A 21,262-nucleotide genomic window follows, 5' to 3' on the forward strand; every position below is an offset into this window, starting at 1 on the left:
TTTGTGTTTGACATAAATAACACCAGTTTACAAAAAAAAATTGATGAAATACGCCTTTCAGGAAACCTTTGTTTTCCGGTAAGATACATCTCCCTGATTAAGAAAAGGGCACTTAAAATTATTTCTATGGTACCAATTTTTTTTTAAGTGTAAAAAACGTTTTTCGCACTTTTTTATTTTCTAACTCGAGTTGTGATAACCCGAATTCGGTCATCAAAGACTCATTTTACAGGTAATAGAATGCCCTTTAACTTTCTTATACACATCATCAAGTTCCATTCATTAGTTCAAAAGCTACACTTCGTCAAAGTTGAAAAATTTTGAAAAAAATCAAAAACGCTGGCATAAATGGCTTCTTTAAAAATACACGCGTAAAAACCGAAATTAGTTTTATGTTGTTTTCTTGAAGGCTGAACCATAACGGAGAATATGCGCCATCGATCACGACAATCCGTTGGTAAATCGATTTTTAACAGATTTTTAAACGTATATACCCAAGTTCAGTATTCGGGAGCAGCGGCCGTTAAACGTTATTTTAAATTTTCAGTGTTGCGGAACGTAAGAATTTGGTGCAAGTGGTTATGCATAACGTCAGTTTCCTTGCTAAAAATATATGAAAATGATTTCCTCGTAACTGCAATCGCATACTTTTTAGCTTGCCCAGCGCTAATAGCAAGGAAACTGACGTTATGCATAACAACTTGCACCAAATTCTTACGTTCCCCAACACTGAAAATTTAAAATAACGTTTAACGGCCGCTGCTCCCGAATACTGAACTTGGGTATATACGTTTAAAAATCTGTTAAAAATCGATTTACCAACGGATTGTCGTGATCGATGGCGCATATTCTCCGTTATGGTTCAGCCTTCAAGAAAACAACATAAAACTAATTTCGGTTTTTACGCGTGTATTTTTAAAGAAGCCATTTATGCCAGCGTTTTTGATTTTTTTCAAAATTTTTCAACTTTGACGAAGTGTAGCTTTTGAACTAATGAATGGAACTTGATGATGTGTATAAGAAAGTTAAAGGGCATTCTATTACCTGTAAAATGAGTCTTTGATGACCGAATTCGGTTTATCACAACTCGAGTTAGAAAATAAAAAAGTGCGAAAAACGTTTTTTACACTTAAAAAAAAATTGGTACCATAGAAAAAATTTTAAGTGCCCTTTTCTTGATCAGGGAGATGTATCTTACCGGAAAACAAAGGTTTCCTGAAAGGCGTATTTCATCAATTTTCTTTTGTAAACTGGTGTAATTTGTTCTTCTAGAGTTTAAAAAACATTTTGGGCATATACGCAATAAATGAAAATCAGTAGCTGCTTTTGATTTGATGTTTTTTTTGCTTGAGAAAGCAAATGTAATTGTAGATCTGCCTTGTTGATGATTACTCGGGTTTTAACTTAGTGGCTAAGTATCAGCTTAGGCTACCTATATATAAAAATAATGGGTAAGTCTAAAAATTGCAACGAAAACAAAACCTATAAAAAACCAAGGGTCTATATGCAATAAATAAATACTTAATACTAACATCTGTGTAGCTTGGGGTGTTTACTATATACAAAACAACGCAAAATTGCGCCGAGGCGCTGTGTACGAAGCAAAAACGATCGCTTATTGTTAGAATTCTTCTTTGTAACTTGGTTTTTCATTAACATCATCATCTTGCTGTATTATTGTCTATTTCGAAAGTGTGGCGCGCGCCGCCCAGCGACGCAACTAAGCGGGGAGAGTCTGGTAAAGAATACAAATCAACAAACTCCAAAGCTGAGAGGCCTGACATCTAACACTAAACTCTATACTCGTATAGTATATGGGATAGCTATTTAACGTATGGCCTGGCGGCATCTCCTCCCCCAATCCCGCACTACTTGTGCCCGATGACGAGCGTGTAGTTGGCTGTGCTTACTGTCGACGACAACGTCGACAGCGCTGGTCATTTGGCCAGCTTCAGGATCTCGGAACGGGCGAGAGTTGTGGTGGTTCCTGCTCCACTCGATGCCACAGCAGCTCCAGCTCCAGCTCCTTGTATCGTTCCCATATTCCCGGTGCCCGTGGTGGCCACCGGTGGAGCCGGAGCAATGCGTATGGGCTTGGCTCGCTGCTGATTGAAGAGGCCACTCAATGTGGCCGCCGTACTGGTGGTCAGCACCATGCTGGCCCCACTTGTGTTGTTGGCCTGGCGCTTGCTCCGCGCGAGTCCATTTATTTTGTTGTTCGTTGAAGAGGGCGACTGCTGCTGGTGCTGCTGCTGATGCTGATATTGCTGTTGTCCGCCAATTATAGCTGGTCCTGCTGATGCCGAAGGAACAGCAGCTATGGTGGCGGATGATGAGGAGGATGTGGCTGCGGGTGTTGAGGAGGCTGAAATGTTATCCAACTCAGTCATTGCTTCTTGTATGGCCCGCTCGAGTTGCGAGTTCAGTTTGCGGCTCCTTTGTGGTCGCATGGTGGGTGTGTGTATGTGGTTGAATTTTTGGTTTTGGTTGGTTTCAGGTTGGGTTCGGGTTTGGTATTTTCATTTTCAAGTGGGGTTGTTGTTGTTGTTGTTGTTGTTGTTGTTGGTCATGATGATGATGATGATTATGCATACACACACACAGAGTTATACACGTTGGGGTTGGCAGGGCAGGGTTTAATTTTTGGATTTGGTTCAGCGCATTTTAAAAAAAGAAACAAGAATATTAATTAGCAAATTAAAAGTCAAATGGTAAACAATTATTAAATTAATTAATAATGCATTTAAATGCCAATTTATTGCTAAATTGCACAGCTAATAATATCAAACGTCCAATTATCAAGATTTAGCTACAAATTTACGATTTCATAATAATAAACTACAACATTTTGTAAAAAATGTCTACAAATGAAAATACAGAATATTTTTGTACAACAAAATAAACTACTTAACTAATAAAAATCGCTTTTATTATAAAGATTTCATAAATCAACAAAAATAGGCTACAAACAAAAGAAAATTATTCTCTACTTAAATATAGGACAAGGTCTAGACAAAACTAATTGGATAAATATTTATAAATTCATATAAAATCTATTCATAATACAGGTATATCTCTAGCTACAGTGCTGGTCTGTTCTTCACCTAAAGACGATGGTTTCCTTGAATAACTACCTGTTGGATTAACTTGATTTTATTATAATCCCCCCTAATCTTTGCCTAGACATTCCCACAACCCTTGACCGATGCTCACTTTCTCGTATCCTTCTGGGCCTTGTGATGCGCCTCCAGACCTTCGGAGAGACTCTGCAACGAGTTGACCGGAATCAGTTCGGAGGTGGAGCGCCCGCCGCCGCCGAACCACTGAACCCAGACGTGGTCAAACTGCTGCGACGGCGTGCACACTCCGTCGGGCATCTTGACGATCTTCCCGGGCCAGGCGGGATGGCCCCGGGCCGGACCCCAGATCAGTTCCCCAATGGCGAAGGATCGCGGCGGCATCAGAAAGCTTCTACCGGCCGCCGAGGGTGTCTCACGAGCCACTCCTCGCTGCGGTCGCCGCGAACGTTTGGTGGGCGTCCTGACTGTCGCCTTCTCTACTGGTGGTGCAGGAACATTATCCAGAACTGGAGCACTTGGAACCGATGTAATCAGCTGCGTTGTTGTGGGCGACTCTATGAAAGGCACACACTTTTACGTAGAGACTAGGACTTTGACTTAGGTTACTCGGGGGCATAGGTGATCCCAGCACCGAGCGGAGGACAACAACGGAGGGCAGAGATTACAAACTAAACATAGAAGGTGCAGGTGGTGGTGCAGGCGATCATGCAGTGGCCAAATGGGTGGTGTTGTGGTGGTGGTTGGTTAGCGTGGTGTGGATGCAGTTAGTGCTGGTCAGCGATGGGGCCTTACCCTGGTAGTCAAACTTAACTACTTTGTGGCTATGAAGAAAGGTGTTTGAATGGCTGTTGTTGGCAATGTTTGGATTGTGGTGGTGCTGCACGACCGGCTGGCGGTGCAAGAACTGGCGGTGGCCAGCCATCGCATTGGTGGTTAGTGGTGCCGACGATGACGATGTTATGGACATGGATGCGGATGTGGAGTTGGTGTTAGATGTGGCCAGTCGCATACCTTGTCCCTGCATCAGGCTTATCCCGTTCTCGGCCGCCGTCTGCGAGGTGATGTGGATTCGCCGGATCTTTGGCTCCGAGTGCTTGTATAACCCACTTGGCTGGGTGAACAGATTGTTGTTGCAGATGCCTGGTTGGTTAAGAGATAAGTTATTGAGTAAGGGTTTAACAAAAAAGGATTCTACTAGACAAGATGGACTTACTCCTCTCACAGTCCGTGGAAGACGGCGACTGCCTACTCTCAGCGCTTTGGGGAGAAACCGCCGCATCCGGCTCTGAACTGGATACGCATTGTACCTGCCAAATCAATAGGTATTAAAAAAAGGAGATAGGATAGCACTCTTATCCACTCACCATGTCGCTGCCACTGCTGCGATGACTGGGGGGACGCTCCGGGCTTCGTGGACTGCAGGTGGTAGTGTCCGGCGGACTGGCAGCCGTTCCCTGGCGACTCATCACCGTCTCCGTCATGTAGGTGGCTTGTGCCGGCTGCAAGCTGATTTGAGTGGGCTGCGGGGCTGGCTGCTGTTGGATCTGGATGGTGGTAGTCGTGGGACTAGCCTGCACAAAGGATGCACCTCCCTGCTGACCGGTCGGCATCACCAAACCCATGGGCGTGGAGTAGATCTGTCCTATGGGGCTCAACTGCCCATTGGCACCCACTAAGTACTGCTGTCCCCCGGCGCTCGGCGAGATAAAGGAGGGCTTGTTCTGTGGCGATGGCGTACGGAGCATCACAGGTCCCTGCGGCGTCATTAGACTGGTAGTGGGCATGTTCTGGATCTGTAGCAGAGTGGCATCCGGTCCCATCACCAAGCCGGCGGGCATGAGAAGCTGCTGTCCAATGAGATTCACCTGCTGCAGGATTTGTCCGTTCTGGAGGAGGAGCTGCTGCGTCTGCTGAGCCTGCGGGGGATTGGGTTTGTTGACAACGATTCCCTGGATGCCTGGACTTAGCTGGAACTGCTGTTGGAATTGTGGAGCAGCAGCCGCCGCCGCCGCTGCTGCTGCCGCTGCCTGCTGGTGGAGCAAAGCTGGTGCCTGGCTGGGGATGCTGGGCGAGATCTGGGGCGAGATGGTTTTGGCGGGCGATCCACTCGGCGGCGGTGTATGGCATATGGAGCTCTTGCGCTTTCGCGCCCTTCTCTTGGTATCCGGCGAACTGATGATAAGTGTTTGCGCCGGAGGCGGTTGCGGCATGGCCAGAATCTGCTCGGCCTGCTGTTGCGTCTGCGATTGCTGCTGCTGCTGGACGATATAGCCTCCATTGGGCAGTGTGTTGAGAAGCACCGCCTGTGGTTGATTTCCCGCTCCTCCTCCAGTCGCCTGATTAATCTGACCAGCCTGCGAGGTTATGATCTGGTGGTGCAAGAGCTTAGCTCCACCGGAGTTCAGGATCACAGTGCTGCTGCTGCTGCTGGAACTGGCGGACGCCACTGGAGAGGGCTGACTAACGATATAGCCACCTCCTGGTTGTGGATGCAACTCCGCCGGCTGCTGTTGCTGGATGATCACACCTTGTCCGGGTTGACGCTGCGTCGTCTGTTTGTTGGCTGTCGGTATGACCAGCAGTTGTCCAGAAGATGTCATTATCAATTGGCCACCACCACCTCCTCCACCCATGGCGTTCGCCATGGATTGCAACTGCGCCACTGTGGGATTCGAGTTGGCCAACGTGGTGGTCACCGGCCGACCTGTTATCGTACTCGTTCCCGCCGAGGAGGTTACTATGCTCCTGGTCATCGTGGCCATGGCTGCACTACTACTGACCACCGGCAATCGCTGGCCGGGAATGATCTGCGTCTGCTGCTGACGCATAACACGAACGTGGGCGGGCAGGGTGACCGGCGCCGGAGCTGGAAGATTTGCCTGGGGCTGCGTACGCATCTGCAGCAACTGCGGCTGCAGCTGGACATGCATCTGGGGCTTAGGTGAAGCGGAGGGCGTGCTCTTGGCTGAATCGACTGAGTCCGTGGGCGAGGACAGGCTCTGCCGGGGACTCTCGTGACTGGTGGATATGGCTCCCACCTGCTCGGGTCGCTTCTCCAGCGTCTCTGTTGCACTACTCGACACGGGTGACTCCTGGGGAGCTGGGACCATAGTTACGCTAGTGATCTGCGGCTTCTGGGGTCGTGCAAAGGCGGCAGTGTCCACTTGAAGGGTTCGGGTTCCCACGGCTGGTTGGGAATTCGTGGCGGGTACTGGTTCTGTTTCCCATTTCCCAAACAGCGACAGGCGACGGATCTTTTGGCGCTGCAACTGCTGCAGATGTTGCTGCTGGAGCTGCTGTTGCTGAAGTTGCTGTTGCTGGAGTTGCTGTTGCTGGATTTGCTGTTGTTGCTGCTGCTGGGAGCTGTGCACAATGGGTTCTTGTGGCAGAGCTCTCGCTGTGGAAGTTCCTGCTGCCGTTTTGGCTACATCTAATCCTCCCAGGCTGTTGTGCAGCATTGCAGTCTGCTGTTGGAGATAGCCAGCCGGGTCGTCCTTGAAGTTGGGATGTTGCTGCTGCTGCTGCTGGATGATGCTGGTAGCTCCTCCGGGAGTCGTGTTTGGTGGCGCAAGAGCATTGGCTGGCTGCTTTATCACATGTCCCCCAGTTGAACGCTTGGGGAGATTGCCACCGACTGGTATCCCGCCCAAGGCTAATGCTTGACTAGTTGGCATCGCATTGGGAAGCGGAAGCGGTAGCGGGGGCGTTGGAGCCGGCGTGGGCGTGGGCGTGTTCCGGACCGAGGCAGGTAATTTGTTATTGCCGTATTTGTGGCAATCAGCGTCTGCAAATGGAGCAACAAATTGAAAAGGCAAAGTCAGTGAAAGGTCAAGACATCCTTGGGTTCTTCCTTTTGCTTATGCAAAGCGCGTCGCGTCCTTAAAGTGCCCGCAACGTGTCCACCCAAAGACACAACCACCCATTCCACCCACAAAAGGTCCTGTAAACTGTTTGAGTTTGGTGGAGTAGCAAAAAGGGGAGAACTCTGGAATCCCAAAAATCAGAACACACAAACGTGCGTCGAGTGCTTTTGAACAAAAAAGAGGTTTAGTGTGCTGTTTTTTGTGTTATTTTCAAGCGTAAGCATATAATGGCAGAATTATAATTAAAAAGCTTTACCCAACAAATAAAAAAAGGGATGCAACCCTCAAAACGAAATAAAAACAAATACGCACAGAACCAGCCACAGAAAATTTAAATTCATTTAGCTAGGGCAAAAGATTTTTCGATTTTTTGTTTTCGCAAATACTTGCCACACCCACACAGACCGCAGCCTAACCAACTTTTGCACCACCTCCAAGGAACCACCTCCAGAGCACCACCTCCCCTTCAAAAAACCCCCATTATCTGCGATGGCTCGCGAAAATTTCTAAATCGTGGAAAACTTTTGCTTTGTGCGGGGTTTTTAATGCGACGCTGATTGGACTTTCCACCCGCTGGAGGATTGCAAGTGGTTGCTCCTGTCTGCCTGGTGGCCAAGGATGGGGGCGGTGGTGCAAAATGGCCGTGGGCGTGGCTGGTAGGCGGTACGCAGTGGACGCGCTCGGTTAAACTTTTGCCATCAAGTCCCTTTTGTTTCAATTAACCTTTTCATTTTAAAGTTTTTAACAATGTTTGCCAAATGTTTGCCCAACTGCTGAGCTCCCTTGTCCACCTTGTCCCGCCCCCCTTGCCACGCCTACTCCATCTCCATGAATGAATAAATGAATGAGTGCATGAATGAATGAATGAAGGAAGGAATGAATGTGCGAGCTGCGAAAAACCCTTTTGCCTTTTCCCCAAATTGGCAACAGTTTTGCAGTTGTTTTCCTTTTTCCTTGCACTCGGCGAGCAAATATCTCAAATGGAAATCAAATTGCTTTGAATTGCTGGAAGAAAAACCCTTTCAAAAACTCCGCCAGCCTGCGGCAGTTGCAGATACGAAAGGGAAGGTCGGAAAAGCGGGAAAGCTGGGAAAGTGCGGATGCTGAATTGGTGCGGTGTCAATAGAATAAAAGTTTTGCAAGTGCTTCCCGGATGATTGCAGAGGGAATCCAATACAAATAAACGTGAGCGAGCAGCGCGAATTATTCATACCCTAACTCAAACACAGTAGAAAGTGGGGAATCCGAAACTAGGATTACTATATTTTACTTTAAATCAAAAAAAATAGTTCTCAAAGTCAAAATAAAAGGTTATTAAATGGAACAGCAGCTTACGACATCTATAAAAAGTGATTAAAAATCTGTATTACATCAAAAAAATATCATTTTTTTCGTTTATAACAGATATACCCCACCACATCTGAAGCAAACTTGAATGCAAAATCACACTTGCAGAGGGAAAAGTTTTGTATATCTTGCTAATTGGCTTCCTGAGTCGCACAAATCAACGCTGAACTTTTGCACTTTTCCCTTTTTGTGTCACCTTCAAAAAGATGTAGTTATGTATAACCAAGAACTCAAGCCAGTCAACTGAAATCCCCATCGAAAAGCCATTCCCAAATGCGAGCTGTCCAAACTGCTTGGGGCGTTCTCAAGTGTAAATGTTTCCCAGCAGTCGGGGGTCTTTAATAAACATAACATTTATTTATCATGCTGCTCTGCCTCCGACTTAAAGCGCCTGCAGCTGTTGGTTGTTGGGAAAATCTAGTGGAACGGTGGGTGGGGGAAAATCCAAGTGGATTGTGGGTGGGATATGTCTTTGAGTAACGCTCTGGGTTTTTGTTTGGAACGCGTTAACTTCCTTTGACTGGTCACACAAAAGACAAAATCAAAACAAGCTGAAGAATTGGTTATGGGGCAAAGAACTTGGAAGGGGGCCAAACAGACGACAAACGGGTGGAAAGCATCCGAAATGCACTTCCTGCCAGTGCTCAAACATCCCACCTTCCATTTTCCATTTCCCCCCGAAATCCAGCTATATATATATATAGTATGCTGTTTTAAGCTTGTTGAACTCGCTGCTTTCGCTGTGTTTGTTTGCCAGCGATTTTATCCTTTTATTTCCTTGAACTCCACCCCCCACCCCAAGCGCCTGTATCCTTGTGTACATCTATCTGTAGGTATCCCTCACTCTGCAGCTCCCCCCGTGTGTGTGCAGTTTCACTTTATCATTGTCTAGGCATCGTTTTTCACTTGGCAGCAGCCACAGTCAACATCGAGCACCTTTTCCATTGCATCTGTTTGCACCACCACTCACATGTTCATGTGTGCCAACAGGTGAGGTCAAAATATTAGCATTACTGGAACTAGATTATATAAGGATTATGTCTGTCAGATGATGATTTGTAGGCATACCTTTCATAGGACTTGAAGGGAACGGATTAAGTGAATTTAAGGCTAAGTCTTATGAAGAACTAGGTTCATCCATTTATTTTATGAAAAAGCGTTTCATAAAGTTAGGGTTACTTAGAGAGAAATAAGTTCTTAACCCAAACCTATACGACAGTAAAAATGTATAGTAAAAACTTGAATGGTGTTGCTGTACTATTTATAACTCTAGGTTGATTTTTCAGATTCGAGCAACAATTTTATATGTTATTTTAATCTTTGAGATAATATTTTATGGGTAATACCCTTAATTTAAGAAGAAGAATCTTATTAATCAACACTTTATTAAAAGGTGGTATTAAATTGAATTAAATACCACGTTTTTAAAAGAACCTTTTTAAATCCTTTTCAGTATCTTTCTTCAACCTAACCAAATAACTTGCACATACCAAGATAATCCTTAACGACATTTAGCTGACCCCAACTGTGTGTGCACAAATGTGCGGGGATGTGCCTGGGTGTTTGTGTGCAGTTCCTGCTGTGCTCCATTTTGGCATGGCTTTGCTTTTGCTTTGCTTTGCTTAGGATTTTCCTTGGCCCAGCCTGCACTTTTCGCACGTATCTACACTAGTTTTCCTTTTGGCCTGACCTCACCTCCGGCTATATCCTGCCGCCCCTTCCCCCTCCTCTCACTCCCTCCCCCTCGATTGTGCATCCGTCGTCGTCTTCGTCTTGCTCGTCGTCAGTCCTTGTCGTTGTCGTCGTTTTTCTATATATTTTTTTTTCTGCCTTTCCTTTCTATTTTTGCAGTTGCGCAAAAATGCAGGCATCACATTTTTCCATAGCATACTTTTGAGCGCTGGAAATGTTCACCCGCAGGGGCGCTTTGACAGCCAGGGTTGCCATGGCGCCGATAAAACAGGGAAACATCCGTCATTCCCAGAGCTCTCAAATGAAATGGCAAATTATTAAAAAGGCATTTCTTTGTGGGGGAAAGAAAGGCGTTTGATTCATTAGGAAGTTGTTCATCCGTAACTTTACAAGTGATTGCTTGGTTGAATATTATTTATAACGATTACAATCGTCCTGGGAACATACTTAACTTCTTTTTATCGAAATTTATCTTGAGTCTTGAAAATAGCCATAAATATTGTCTGTTTTCCTTGTAATATACATATTTTTCAACCTTTTGTTTTTATTTTAGCATCTTGACAACCCCGACTAGAGATAGCCCCTAATGTGGCTTCCGCTTATCTTTGATTCTAAGAGTCTTGGGCATTGTCCCATATGTTACAACACTCACCTTTGTTGGCCAATTCAAGTGTGGTTGTTGTTGCCGCTTGGGCTGGTGATGTTGCTGCTGCTGCTGCTGTTGGTGTTGCCGTTGTCGCCGTTCTTGCTGTCGATGTCATCAGCGTGGAGAACACATCGCTGACAGCTGCTGGCCCAGATACGGATACGGTTACCGATACATCTTTGACAGCCTGTTGTTGCTGCTGTAGATGTTGCTGTTGCAGTTGGGTTTGCTGCTGCTGCTGCTGGTGTTGCTGCTGCGGTTGCTGTGGCAACTGTAGCTGCTGAGATTCAAGAAATCGCCGCTGATGCAGGCAAGGTGTTGGCATTGACGTTGGCGCCTCCGTTGGCAACTTAAGCGGCATGTTGGGCACCTGCAATTAGCATAAGGCAACAAATTGGCATAATTAGTGTAAATGCTATGTAACAATCAAATTAGGCGCCGCCACTCGACAGAATCGTCGATAACGACAACCGCAGAACACCCATGAACCGACCGAACCCCACCATCCGTAAACCACCACAAACGACAACCACGCTGGCTGTCAAATATGAAATCGAAAATTTAATCAGCGCACTTGGAATTCCAAACGGCACACATAAAGGTCCACTCTAAACACACAAACCGAGAACCACACACACCCTCATTCGCGATGGGTGTGCGCTATTAATTTGCATGGGAAACGTGAGTAGCATTCGTTAAAAATTAGATAAGCGCCTGAAGGGACTTATGGCGTTAACATTTCTATACCCTTTAATTAGGCGGTATATCTGAGATAATCTTTTTTAAAATGCTCTTCAATTTTCAATACTTGAATAGCTACACTTGCTACCTTATTGACTTTAAAAGAGTATTTAGTATTAATAATTATTAATTAATTAAGTACAAAAGTCCTAAAAATTATATCATTCAAGGCTTTTTAAATTTTTAACTGTATATATATCTACTTACATACATTTCTAGTTACTATAGTTCGATAATTGGATCATTATTTGGACTCTTTAGCTTTTATAGTTTAAAAACTGCAGTGATTCTTAAAAATATAAAGAGATTTATATATATAGAAGATTTACATACAGATACATCAGATTTCTATCCCTTCCCACTTCTAAGCAATCATGAAAGTTAAATAATTAAAAACCTATAATTATAACCGATTAGTACGCTTAAAAGGCTTCCCTTCAATCAGTATACCCTCTTTTCGCAGAACAAAATCAAATTTCGGTAACATTATTCAAATTATTTCCACAAATTTCCGTTCACCCCCTTTGTGCAAATTTACGAGATGAGTCAAAACATTGGGTTGATGGTTGATTACTTAGGAATACGACCTTGGCCTGAGGCTTAGGCACCGTCCAATTAGCATTTTGTAAATGAATATCCAACGAAGCCCCGGCCGAATACACATGTAATCCAATCAAATGCATCGCATTCATCATTATCGAGTTTGAGCAGATCAAAAGACTGGCAAAAGTTGCCATGGTGATGCCCATCGCTCTGCTCCTCCTCCACTTTTCTGGGCAGCAGGTGCGCATGGAATTTATGCAAATGAATCGACGGCAAAGGTTTCGATTTGCAGGCCGCCCCCGCCGCCAATGCCGCCAATACCGCCCCTTTATTAACCATGACGATGACGGCTTTATAGGAGGATGAGGCGGCTGGCTGGTGATGATGATGGACGACCCTTTTGGGACCGTGCACTTTTTGCCATTTCAATCAGTGGATGGCAATTGCTTCATTGGCCGGCCAAGCGCTGGAAACGTGTCGCAACCATTTTGGGTCGGCAATTTGTACAAAACACTCGGAACGGACCTTTTAGGATCCACCATTCGCCATCCGGCTGCTTTAAGTGAACATTCCACAGACCAAAGTTGGTTATTAAACATTAAAATGTTCCACTGCCCCTCTGGTTCTTTTTTTAATAGCACTGACCGACAGACCGAGGAAAAGGAGCAATTGGAGAAGGCAATAAAGTGGCCCAAGTAACCTGAAGACCCGGGGGATCTGGAATGGGGGGGGGATGGGTTCTGTAAGTTCTGAAATTAAACGAATCATTGGCAAATAAGCAGGGGATAATGAAACGTGAAACTGGAGGCCTTTCTTCGGGGGGTAATTGCTTGATTGGTGTTGAAGATTTACTACACTTGAAGCTACTCTTTAAATACAACGAAAGTTTACTAATTCAATAAGCTGAAACCAATTTATTCATGGTGTAAGTACAAGCAAAGTTTATTAATTGACCACGCCCAGCTAGACGAAATAAATCCATTAGAGGACACCCAACCCATTTTCCTGCAGCAATGTCTGGGCTTTTGACTGCAACTTGCCACAAAGGCAACTTCAAGTGCTGTTTTGTTGCAGCTTTGCTTGCCACTTAGTCAAAAGGCAGTCGGCGGGCGTCCGCCTTGCCGCAGAAAGCAAACATAATTTCAACTTTTGAAATGCAATAAAACCGCAGCAGCTCATCCCCCTGACAACCCGAGCTCATCCGCTCCACTCTTTGGCATTTGGCATAGAGAAAGCAAACAAACAAACAAATGGATGTAGAACATTTTGCAATTGCCAACTGGGTCGTCGTCGTCGTCGTCTGGCCATCATCATCATCTAGTTGGGGGGGTAGGGGGTTTTTTCCAGTGGGGTTCTCTATAAAGATATATCTGTGTGTCTGCCCGGAAAATTATGTACACATAATAAAATGGTAAAACCCAAAAAAAATAACGAAAATGCAACTGCAATCAAACGTTGCCCTGGCAACCCTGGCCGGAGCCACGCGGGAAATTCAATGCGAGTTTAAAACATAATATCCAAATTTAATTGGCATTTAATGGAAAAATAATTAAGCAAACGCTGGCCCGATGTTGCTGCTGCTTTTGCTGCTTCTGTTGTTGACAGCAGCAGCAACATGGACTGCAACTTCAGTTGCAGCGCAAATGTGATAAACGACTATTTGATTACTCGTTAGCAAGCAATTAATCAATATACTACAAGATTTTTATAGTAAAATGGATCTCACATCAAGTCGATAGAAAAAGAAACTAATGAACTCATCAGATTTCAGAACTAGTCATTATTATTGTCCAGGAAGGATGACCTTTTTAGTATTTAGCTGTTTTATTCTGAGCTAAAATAAGTAAATAAGTAAGACGTTTATTCAAATGAAAGCAATTCAATTTAATTGGCATATAACTACCTATTTTAATTTTTCTTATGAAAGTGTCTAGAAATTAAAGCACAAGACATTAAGTTGGTATATTCATTACATATTAATAGAAATATCTTAAGCTTAGATGCTTTTATCTTTTTTAATAAAAGTTTATACCATTATACCTTAATTTCTAATGACACCAAACATTTATCTCTTATTCCTATCTAATCCTGTCACTGTGAAGTCCTCAAAAAGCACACATTTCATTCTGGCCATCATTACGGGCCCTTTTCTTTCGGCAACTGTGGCCCAAACCGAGCATATCCCATTGGGCCAACATAATGACCACCAAAATGGTTATTAGCAGGAGCAGCACCAAATCCAGCCAAGCGTTGAGGCGACGCGTTGACACTCCACTCCACTTCACATCTCTCCTATCCCATCCCATCCCATCCAATACCATTCTATCCCATCCCATCCACCAAAGCGTGCGACTAATGAATACAGGGCATTTTACATACACGAGCGGAGCCATACGGATACATAATTGAAAATACGTATACGCTATATATATATAAATTTGCATTATTTACACAAACCGAAAAGTGTCCAATCCACGTTGGGAAACATGCATTTTGCATTTTTGACGTATTAACTGAGCTTATAGCCAAGGGCGGGGGCTGGAAAAAAGGGGAAAAGGGGGCGTGGTGTGTGTGTGTGTGTGTGTAACACGCAACAAAATGCCAAACGAAAATGCCAGCGAAATACCAACAAACATTGCACTTTTGCATGCATAATTGTGAAAATTAAAACGAACTGTGTTGTGTTGTGTGTGTTCCAGACAGACGTAGCGCATTTTGGGGGCGGTTCCGGGCGGTAACCGGAAGGGGGTGGCTTCCACCCAGGATATGCAGTGGGGGTGTCCAGGCTGCTTGGGCAATATGCAAACGAGCTGGGCGAGACTTATGCTGGTGCAGGTGCGAAGCATGCACAGGTGCACCGTCGTCGGTGTTGGTTTTCATTAACGTCATAATGACTGTCGAGCGGACAGCTTTAATCCTTGGCGAGGGGGTGGTTCTGTCTGGGGCTCTCGGTTCCCTCTGATCAAAACTCGGACATGGACATGGACATGGCCATGGACACGGGACCTCCTTCGGGCAATTGTGCGCGCACTCACAACAGGAACTTGCGGCGCTGCCGGATATGAGTAATCGCTCAGTCACGTCGCCGGTGCCAGCGCCACTGCAAAAGTCCTGCAGGACTGCAGCAAGATTTTCCTGTCAGCCCCCCCACTTTCCAACCCCCATCCCCCTCAGTGCATGACGTAACCCACAACGGAAATCGCTCAACGGTCGCCGTGCGCGCGTGCAATTCTCTGGTTAATGCTCGATTCTCTGGTCGGTTCCTGGTTGCAAGTGGAATGCAAACGGGGAGGGACCGCCAGCAGCAGGATGCACATTTAAACTAAATTGAAAAGCAGAAACCTTGCAAGTACCCACACAAAATGGTTAAATTCAACTGCCATGTTGGCAGGGCTCTCTTTTAGCGGAAATTAAATCAAATCAAAACGGAAAGAGTTATAATACCACTGTCTGCCGTAAAAAACATGATCAAATTTAACCTCTTAAGGGTCGATATCTTCGCTTCAAGTTGACTTGCGGTTAACTTGTTAATTGTAGTTTCTCAATATCAGGTCAGATTTTAAGTAATTTTGTAGGTCGATATAATAAAACTGACCACAAATTAAACAACATTAACAGTCAAATTAAGTATACAAATTTGACTTTCATTTTAACATCATGTTAATTAGAACCTTAACATGACATTGAAAAATTGGCTGTTAGTCGCTTAAAAGTAGGAAACATTTTATGCAAGCGGATTGCTTTTATGATATTTTTGGTTAACTCTTTATTTTATGCTGCAATACCTTTACTAGTTCTAAAAAAAATTATAAATAGGTTAGGCAAAAATCAAATTAAAATAAATTTATAAAATAACCTTCGGAATACAAATTTTGCTAAGCCAAATACTTTCCCGAATTAATATCCTAAAGAGCCTGTTTTGTGTATGCACATCTGCAATAAACGAATCTCACAAAGTGCTGTAATATCGATTTATAGAAAAACTTTTCTTTCGGGGCAGTTAAAGGATTAAACTGGCAACTCGATTTTCTCTGGTCATGAGATGGAAAACTCTTCTGCACTCCCATCCCCGTTCTCATTCAATTGCTGTGGTCCAAAAACTTTTGCCAGTCAACTCGGGGCACCTGGATATCTGTATATCTGCACTTCAGCCCACCTGGCCAACCACTCTTCAGCGGTTCAGTGAAGCAAAGCACTCGACCTGTCTGCCTGCCTGCCTGGGTCCTATCCTATCCTGTCCAGTCCCGTCCTATCCTGTCCCGTCCTGTTGCACTTTGAAAACTCGAGGTCCTGGCCATGCCACGCTGTCTGCTCACGGCGCGTACAACATTTAATTTGAACTAATGAAGTTTCTATAAAAACGACCGGCCAAAAAGAAGCGGGAATTCAATTTTTGCCACCAAAACAGTGCCAAAGTGCCCAGACAGAAAGTCGAAGTGGAGTCAAGTCAAGACAAGTCAAGTCTTCCTGCTCACATTCGAGTGACGTGCAAATTACCCCCGAAAACAAAAAAACAAGCAAGATGAAGATGGTGGAAACAACAACCCCATCCCATGCCATACAATCCCAACCCATCCCACCTGCCACCTGCCGCCTAATTGTTTTAGTTGTTGTTCCATGAATATGCTAAATTGTCTGCTACAATTTGCCCTCGTAGCCGGCGTATCCCCGTATCCGTGGCCTCGCTCAGCAAATGTTTATAAATGCAAATTGGCCGAAAAGTGCAGCGGCAGTTGTCGAGAGTCCAGAGGAGAACCAGGAGGAGATGGAGGAGTGCTCCGAATGACGGACGTGCTTGGTTGCATTTCGGTGTGCGTCAGAAACAGGCCAGCAGGAGAAGAACCAAGAACTGTGGGATGTTCGGAGGGGTTCTGCTGATTGAGGACTTGGGTCTGGGTCTGGGGGTCTGGGGATAGCCCTGAATGAATGAGTGACACCGAAACAATGTGCCGCGATAGCCGCCGTTCGCGGCTCACTTTCGTTTTCTGGCCCTGACACCGCGATACGCCATATATGGTATATATAGTACAGTACCATATATATGCATGTATACCATACAATATACAGCCCGGAGCTCCCGCGGATTGCCGCTGATTGGCAAGCAACCTTCACGCACATTCAACTCAAGTCAGCTGGGCGTCATCGAGCCGCAAGTCATTCTCAGGGATGGGGATTTCAATATCAGGGGCTATATTGGGGTACTACAATACCTCTTTTAATCTTTGGCATAATTAAAATGGAGGTTAAATACCATTCGGAGGGCGAGTATGTTCTCTATGGTGACCTATTTAAAAAGCCTTGTTTATAGGAAGTGCGTTACAAAAGGGAGATTGACCATTTTAATAAGCTTATGACACACAAAGCCTACTTTACTTACATTTACCAGATAAACATCAACTTTTATTATAATAAAAACATTTTTGAGCTAATGGAAATCGATGAGCTTAGCTTAAAGCACCAAAAAAATCACAAATATAATTATATTTACTTAATAACCAAAAACATCTTGTCATCATTTGTACATTAAGCATTATAATGAAAATCGATAAACAACTACTAGTTTAAAGGGTCTGAAAATTGTAGAGTTTAACTTTAAAATCCCAGTTTTAAATCTTAAAAGCCTGCCTTCATAAAGTATTGACTGAGTAAGTGAGGGCAATCACGAAAAAGGTCAATAAACATTTTTTTCGAGAGCCCCTGGATGGAATACTTTATGCAAGCGCCTCTGACATTCTGAATGCGTGTGTTTGTGTACTGCAAACAGAAGCAACAGCAAAAGCAACAACGACCACAATTAATATTGCCTTTATTTTTATTGTAAGCTGTAAATTTTTGAAACAACGTTGCCGCTGACATCGTTCGACGCTGACCTTCTCAAGTTTGTTTGTTTGCCTTGTTGGCGCACAGCTTTTGATTTGCTGTTGCTTTTTTCAGATGCTTTTGCTTTTGCTTTGTGCTGTTGCTTTTTGCCTTTTGCTTTTTGCTTTTGCTGCATGCGAGCGAATGGAAAACGAACTGGGGCCAAAGTTTTATTTGTTTGCCTGGGACTTCCCTTTGCCCCTTCGAAATGCTGCTTGCAAGTCTCTCGAAATAGAAATCCATTGGGTACGCCTTGTGGAAAATCAATTTCAATTGTCTCGCACTTATCAAAAAAGAATAAAAAATCGTTTTCGGTTTTTCATTTTCATTTGCACTTAGCAATTGAAAATTTCAATTGTAAATAATTGTTTAATTATCGACAATTGCAGCTGACTGACTGAGAACCGTTCATTCCACAGACAACAAAGCGTTCGTTTAGCCAGCCTGCGTCATGGTTCACGGCCCCCCCCCTTACCCCCTTTAAACCACCCACTGAACCACCCATTAAAAGGCCATAAACCAAAATCTGAGTCATGGACTGCGGCTATGGAGAAATATGTGCATGGCTCTATATATATATGGGATAATTAAAGACCCGCAGCCAAATGCCAAATGCGATGTAATTACCATGTATTTCACTCGATGCGTATGTCTAATTAACCACACGGCGTATACGCAATCCATATTACGTACACGCCGTGTTGTCTACAGGTCCCATTATGTACATAAATTATACATCAATCAGTAGAGGATATATGTATGGCAGGCCTAATCCGATTGCATTTGCTTCCCATTGAAAGCATTTCTTTCTCTGGTATTGGCTATCTGGAATTTGCCTAGCTATTCAGTGCACTGAAAACACTTTTTGTCAAGGGATTTTGGCTAAGACCTTATGACACTTGCTTCATATATAAAAAAAATTCATGGCAACCAAAATAAAAAAGGACCTACAGCTTAAAAAAAGTTATGAATATATTTCTTCAAGGTTTCCATGGCTTTGTCAAATAAATTCCGTCACAGTAGTTAGAAATGTTTTAATATCTAGTGTCATAAGGCCTTAAAAGTGCCAAATGTATCTATAACCAAGGTATTCCTAATATTTCCCAGTGCCTGTCTCAAAGACCTGGGCAATCTCTGCCGGGGCTACTCAAAACTAGTTATGTCTGCAACTGCAATTGTCTGCCGTCCGTCATCTTCTCTGCTCCACTTGGCATTATTTTCCAGCTCTAACTTTCCAATCGCAGCCACTAAAACACTCAAAGTTTGTCGGTTGCCCCCCTCCCTCGGTTATCCAAGATACCATTTCATGAATATACTACCAAGACGACATCATAATTTGCTGGCCCAACCTCGGAGCGCATGACAAGTTGAGCCTGCCAGGCGATCCGATGGCCATGTTCAATCCAACTCCATTGACTGACAGCCGCTTTGTCTAGCTGCTCGGGCCAAGACTTTCACCAAAAAAAAAAAAAAAACAAGCAGCCAAATGAAAAGAGTGGCGAAACAGAGAAAGACAAATGGAGATAGGAGGAAAACCCTAACCTACCACACCTCAAAAGCTGGGATCTCAAAAGAAAGGCAGTTAAGGCCAAAGCATAAAATGGCCGTAATCAAAACAAATCAGCGAACGTAGTCTCCATCGTGCTGGGCCATCAATCATGGCCAAAATGAAACGGTCTTCGGTCGTCGACGGAGTTGAATGCGCCAAAACGCGTCGCAGACAAAATAAAAGACTACACACAAATAAAGAAATCCAAAACAGTTGCCATCCCGCCGATACCCTCTCTGCTATATCACCAAAGTTATGGCCAAAACACACACACATTCAGGCAACGAGTTGTGGTCAGAAAGTGTGGGTAAGAGAAAGAGAAAGAGAAAGACTATCGGTGGCACAATGAAGTGTTTAGTAAACAAATTGCGGTTGCCTTTTGATAATACGCAGCTCAGCTTAGCACTCAAATGGAAGCTGTGAGGAGCTGGCTCCTTTGTGGTGGGAGTTAAACGATGCACAGCCAAGTGGGCGTGGCGGAATGGGGTGGTGGGTGAGTGGGTGAGTGGGTGGGCGATGATGAGGCTGGGATGAGCAACGTTATAAGTGCATTGCACCGAAATATCGATTGACGGAGCAGCTGGAGCAGCAGGCGGGCAACAAAAGACGACAATCAACGCTGGCGGGTTCAGACATTCAACTTAAAATGCGTGTGTGTGCACTGAGATTAAGTTTAACAACATTAAGATGAATAATAATATTAATTAGTTGGTGAAAATAGGCATAAAGAAATTAAGACATCCTCAGGGTTCTTTATAATAAACCAAAAATTGTTTAATTGGCTAATATTTCTGACAATTAGCTGGGTTATTCTTGGCTGAGATTTAAAAATAGATCGCATTGCAAAGGGGTCTGAAAAAGACGTCTCTACAATTTATGGGTCACTAAAAAGCTTATACATTTCAACAAAAATAAGACAAGTTCTTTTTATACTAAGAAAAAGCTTTTAAAATTGGTGATTTGCAATGGCTGACCTGTCTATAAACAATAAATAAAACAAGCTAATGTTAGAGATCTAAGTAAATATCCATCCTAACTGCTTTTTATACTCGTAGGTATAGTATATTTGAGGAATTTGAATACCTTGAAAAGTATACCTATAAATGAACCAAATATCCTTAGAGATCTAAGTAAATATCCCACCTAACTGCTTTTTAATATTCGTGGATATAGTATATTATATAGAATACCTTGAATACCTTGAAAAGTACTTAGATCTATGTAAATACCGCTGTTAAAAATTCCTTAAATTCGGGTCACCTTTTTCCCTCCGTGCAACCGCTCAAAGTTTGCTGGGGCATATTAAAAGGACATTGAATGTGCGCGGGTGGTATGATGGTATGATGGTCTCCAAGGGAAGGGACGGGGGTTCCAGTTCGGTCGGTTGGTTGGGCGTTGGCGTTGGCGCTTGACGGCATCAACGTCACGCAAAAAACCAAAGGGAAACCATAAACTCAAATTAATGACCTCGCCAGGGGGAGTCAGAGAGTCAGGGAAGGGGTTCGGGGTTCCGAGTTCGGAGACAACGGACAAATGCTGAAAGGCGAGACAGAAGCCAATAAGACCTGCAAGAACAACAATACCCGGGGCAAGGGGACCAAAAAATATAATAATAACAAAAAGAATGCCAAGACAAGGCGAAAAAAGAGCCAACTAAAGTCCAAGTCTGGGCGTGATTTACCGTTAACAGTTTTTGTTGTTGTTGAAAATTAATCTTATTGCAGGCGATTTCACTGCGATTTTCACTGCACCGCACTACTCACTCATACAGGCCCCAAAAAAAAGAACATATAGATGGTAGATATATACAAATTGGAGCTGCTCCAGAGCAAAAGCGGCAGATGGTCATGGAGAATCGGCTCAGTTGGCTCCGTTGGCTCCGTGATTATGCAGTCGACGTCGCTGCCACATCGTAGTCGTCGTCGTCGTCGTCGTCGTCACA

General features: G+C 44.1%; 1 protein-coding gene across 9 annotated transcripts in view; it reads right to left on the reverse strand.

Annotated features, from left to right (window-relative positions):
• Positions 1-1,258: 1,258 nt before the first annotated feature.
• sba (six-banded) overlaps positions 1,259-21,262 on the reverse strand; it is a 31,385-nt gene continuing 11,381 nt past the window's right edge. For 4 of the 9 annotated variants that reach the window (XM_065866899.2, XM_036818297.3, XM_065866901.2 and 1 more), the window contains 6 exons: positions 10,635-10,998; positions 4,445-6,864; positions 4,294-4,387; positions 3,873-4,220; positions 3,214-3,634; positions 1,259-2,436 (listed from right to left, as the gene is read on the reverse strand). In XM_065866899.2, the coding sequence (XP_065722971.2) occupies positions 1,938-2,436; positions 3,214-3,634; positions 3,873-4,220; positions 4,294-4,387; positions 4,445-6,864; positions 10,635-10,998 (4,146 nt within the window). In that variant the 3' untranslated portion in view covers positions 1,259-1,937. The remainder of the gene's footprint in view (positions 2,437-3,213; positions 3,635-3,872; positions 4,221-4,293; positions 4,388-4,444; positions 6,865-10,634; positions 10,999-21,262) is intronic. The other 5 variants (XM_065866902.2, XM_065866903.2, XM_070995706.1 and 2 more) reach the window with 5 other exon arrangements.

This window comes from Drosophila suzukii, chromosome 3 (genome assembly GCF_043229965.1).
Source record: "Drosophila suzukii chromosome 3, CBGP_Dsuzu_IsoJpt1.0, whole genome shotgun sequence".
NCBI classification, from domain to species: Eukaryota; Metazoa; Arthropoda; class Insecta; order Diptera; family Drosophilidae; genus Drosophila; species Drosophila suzukii.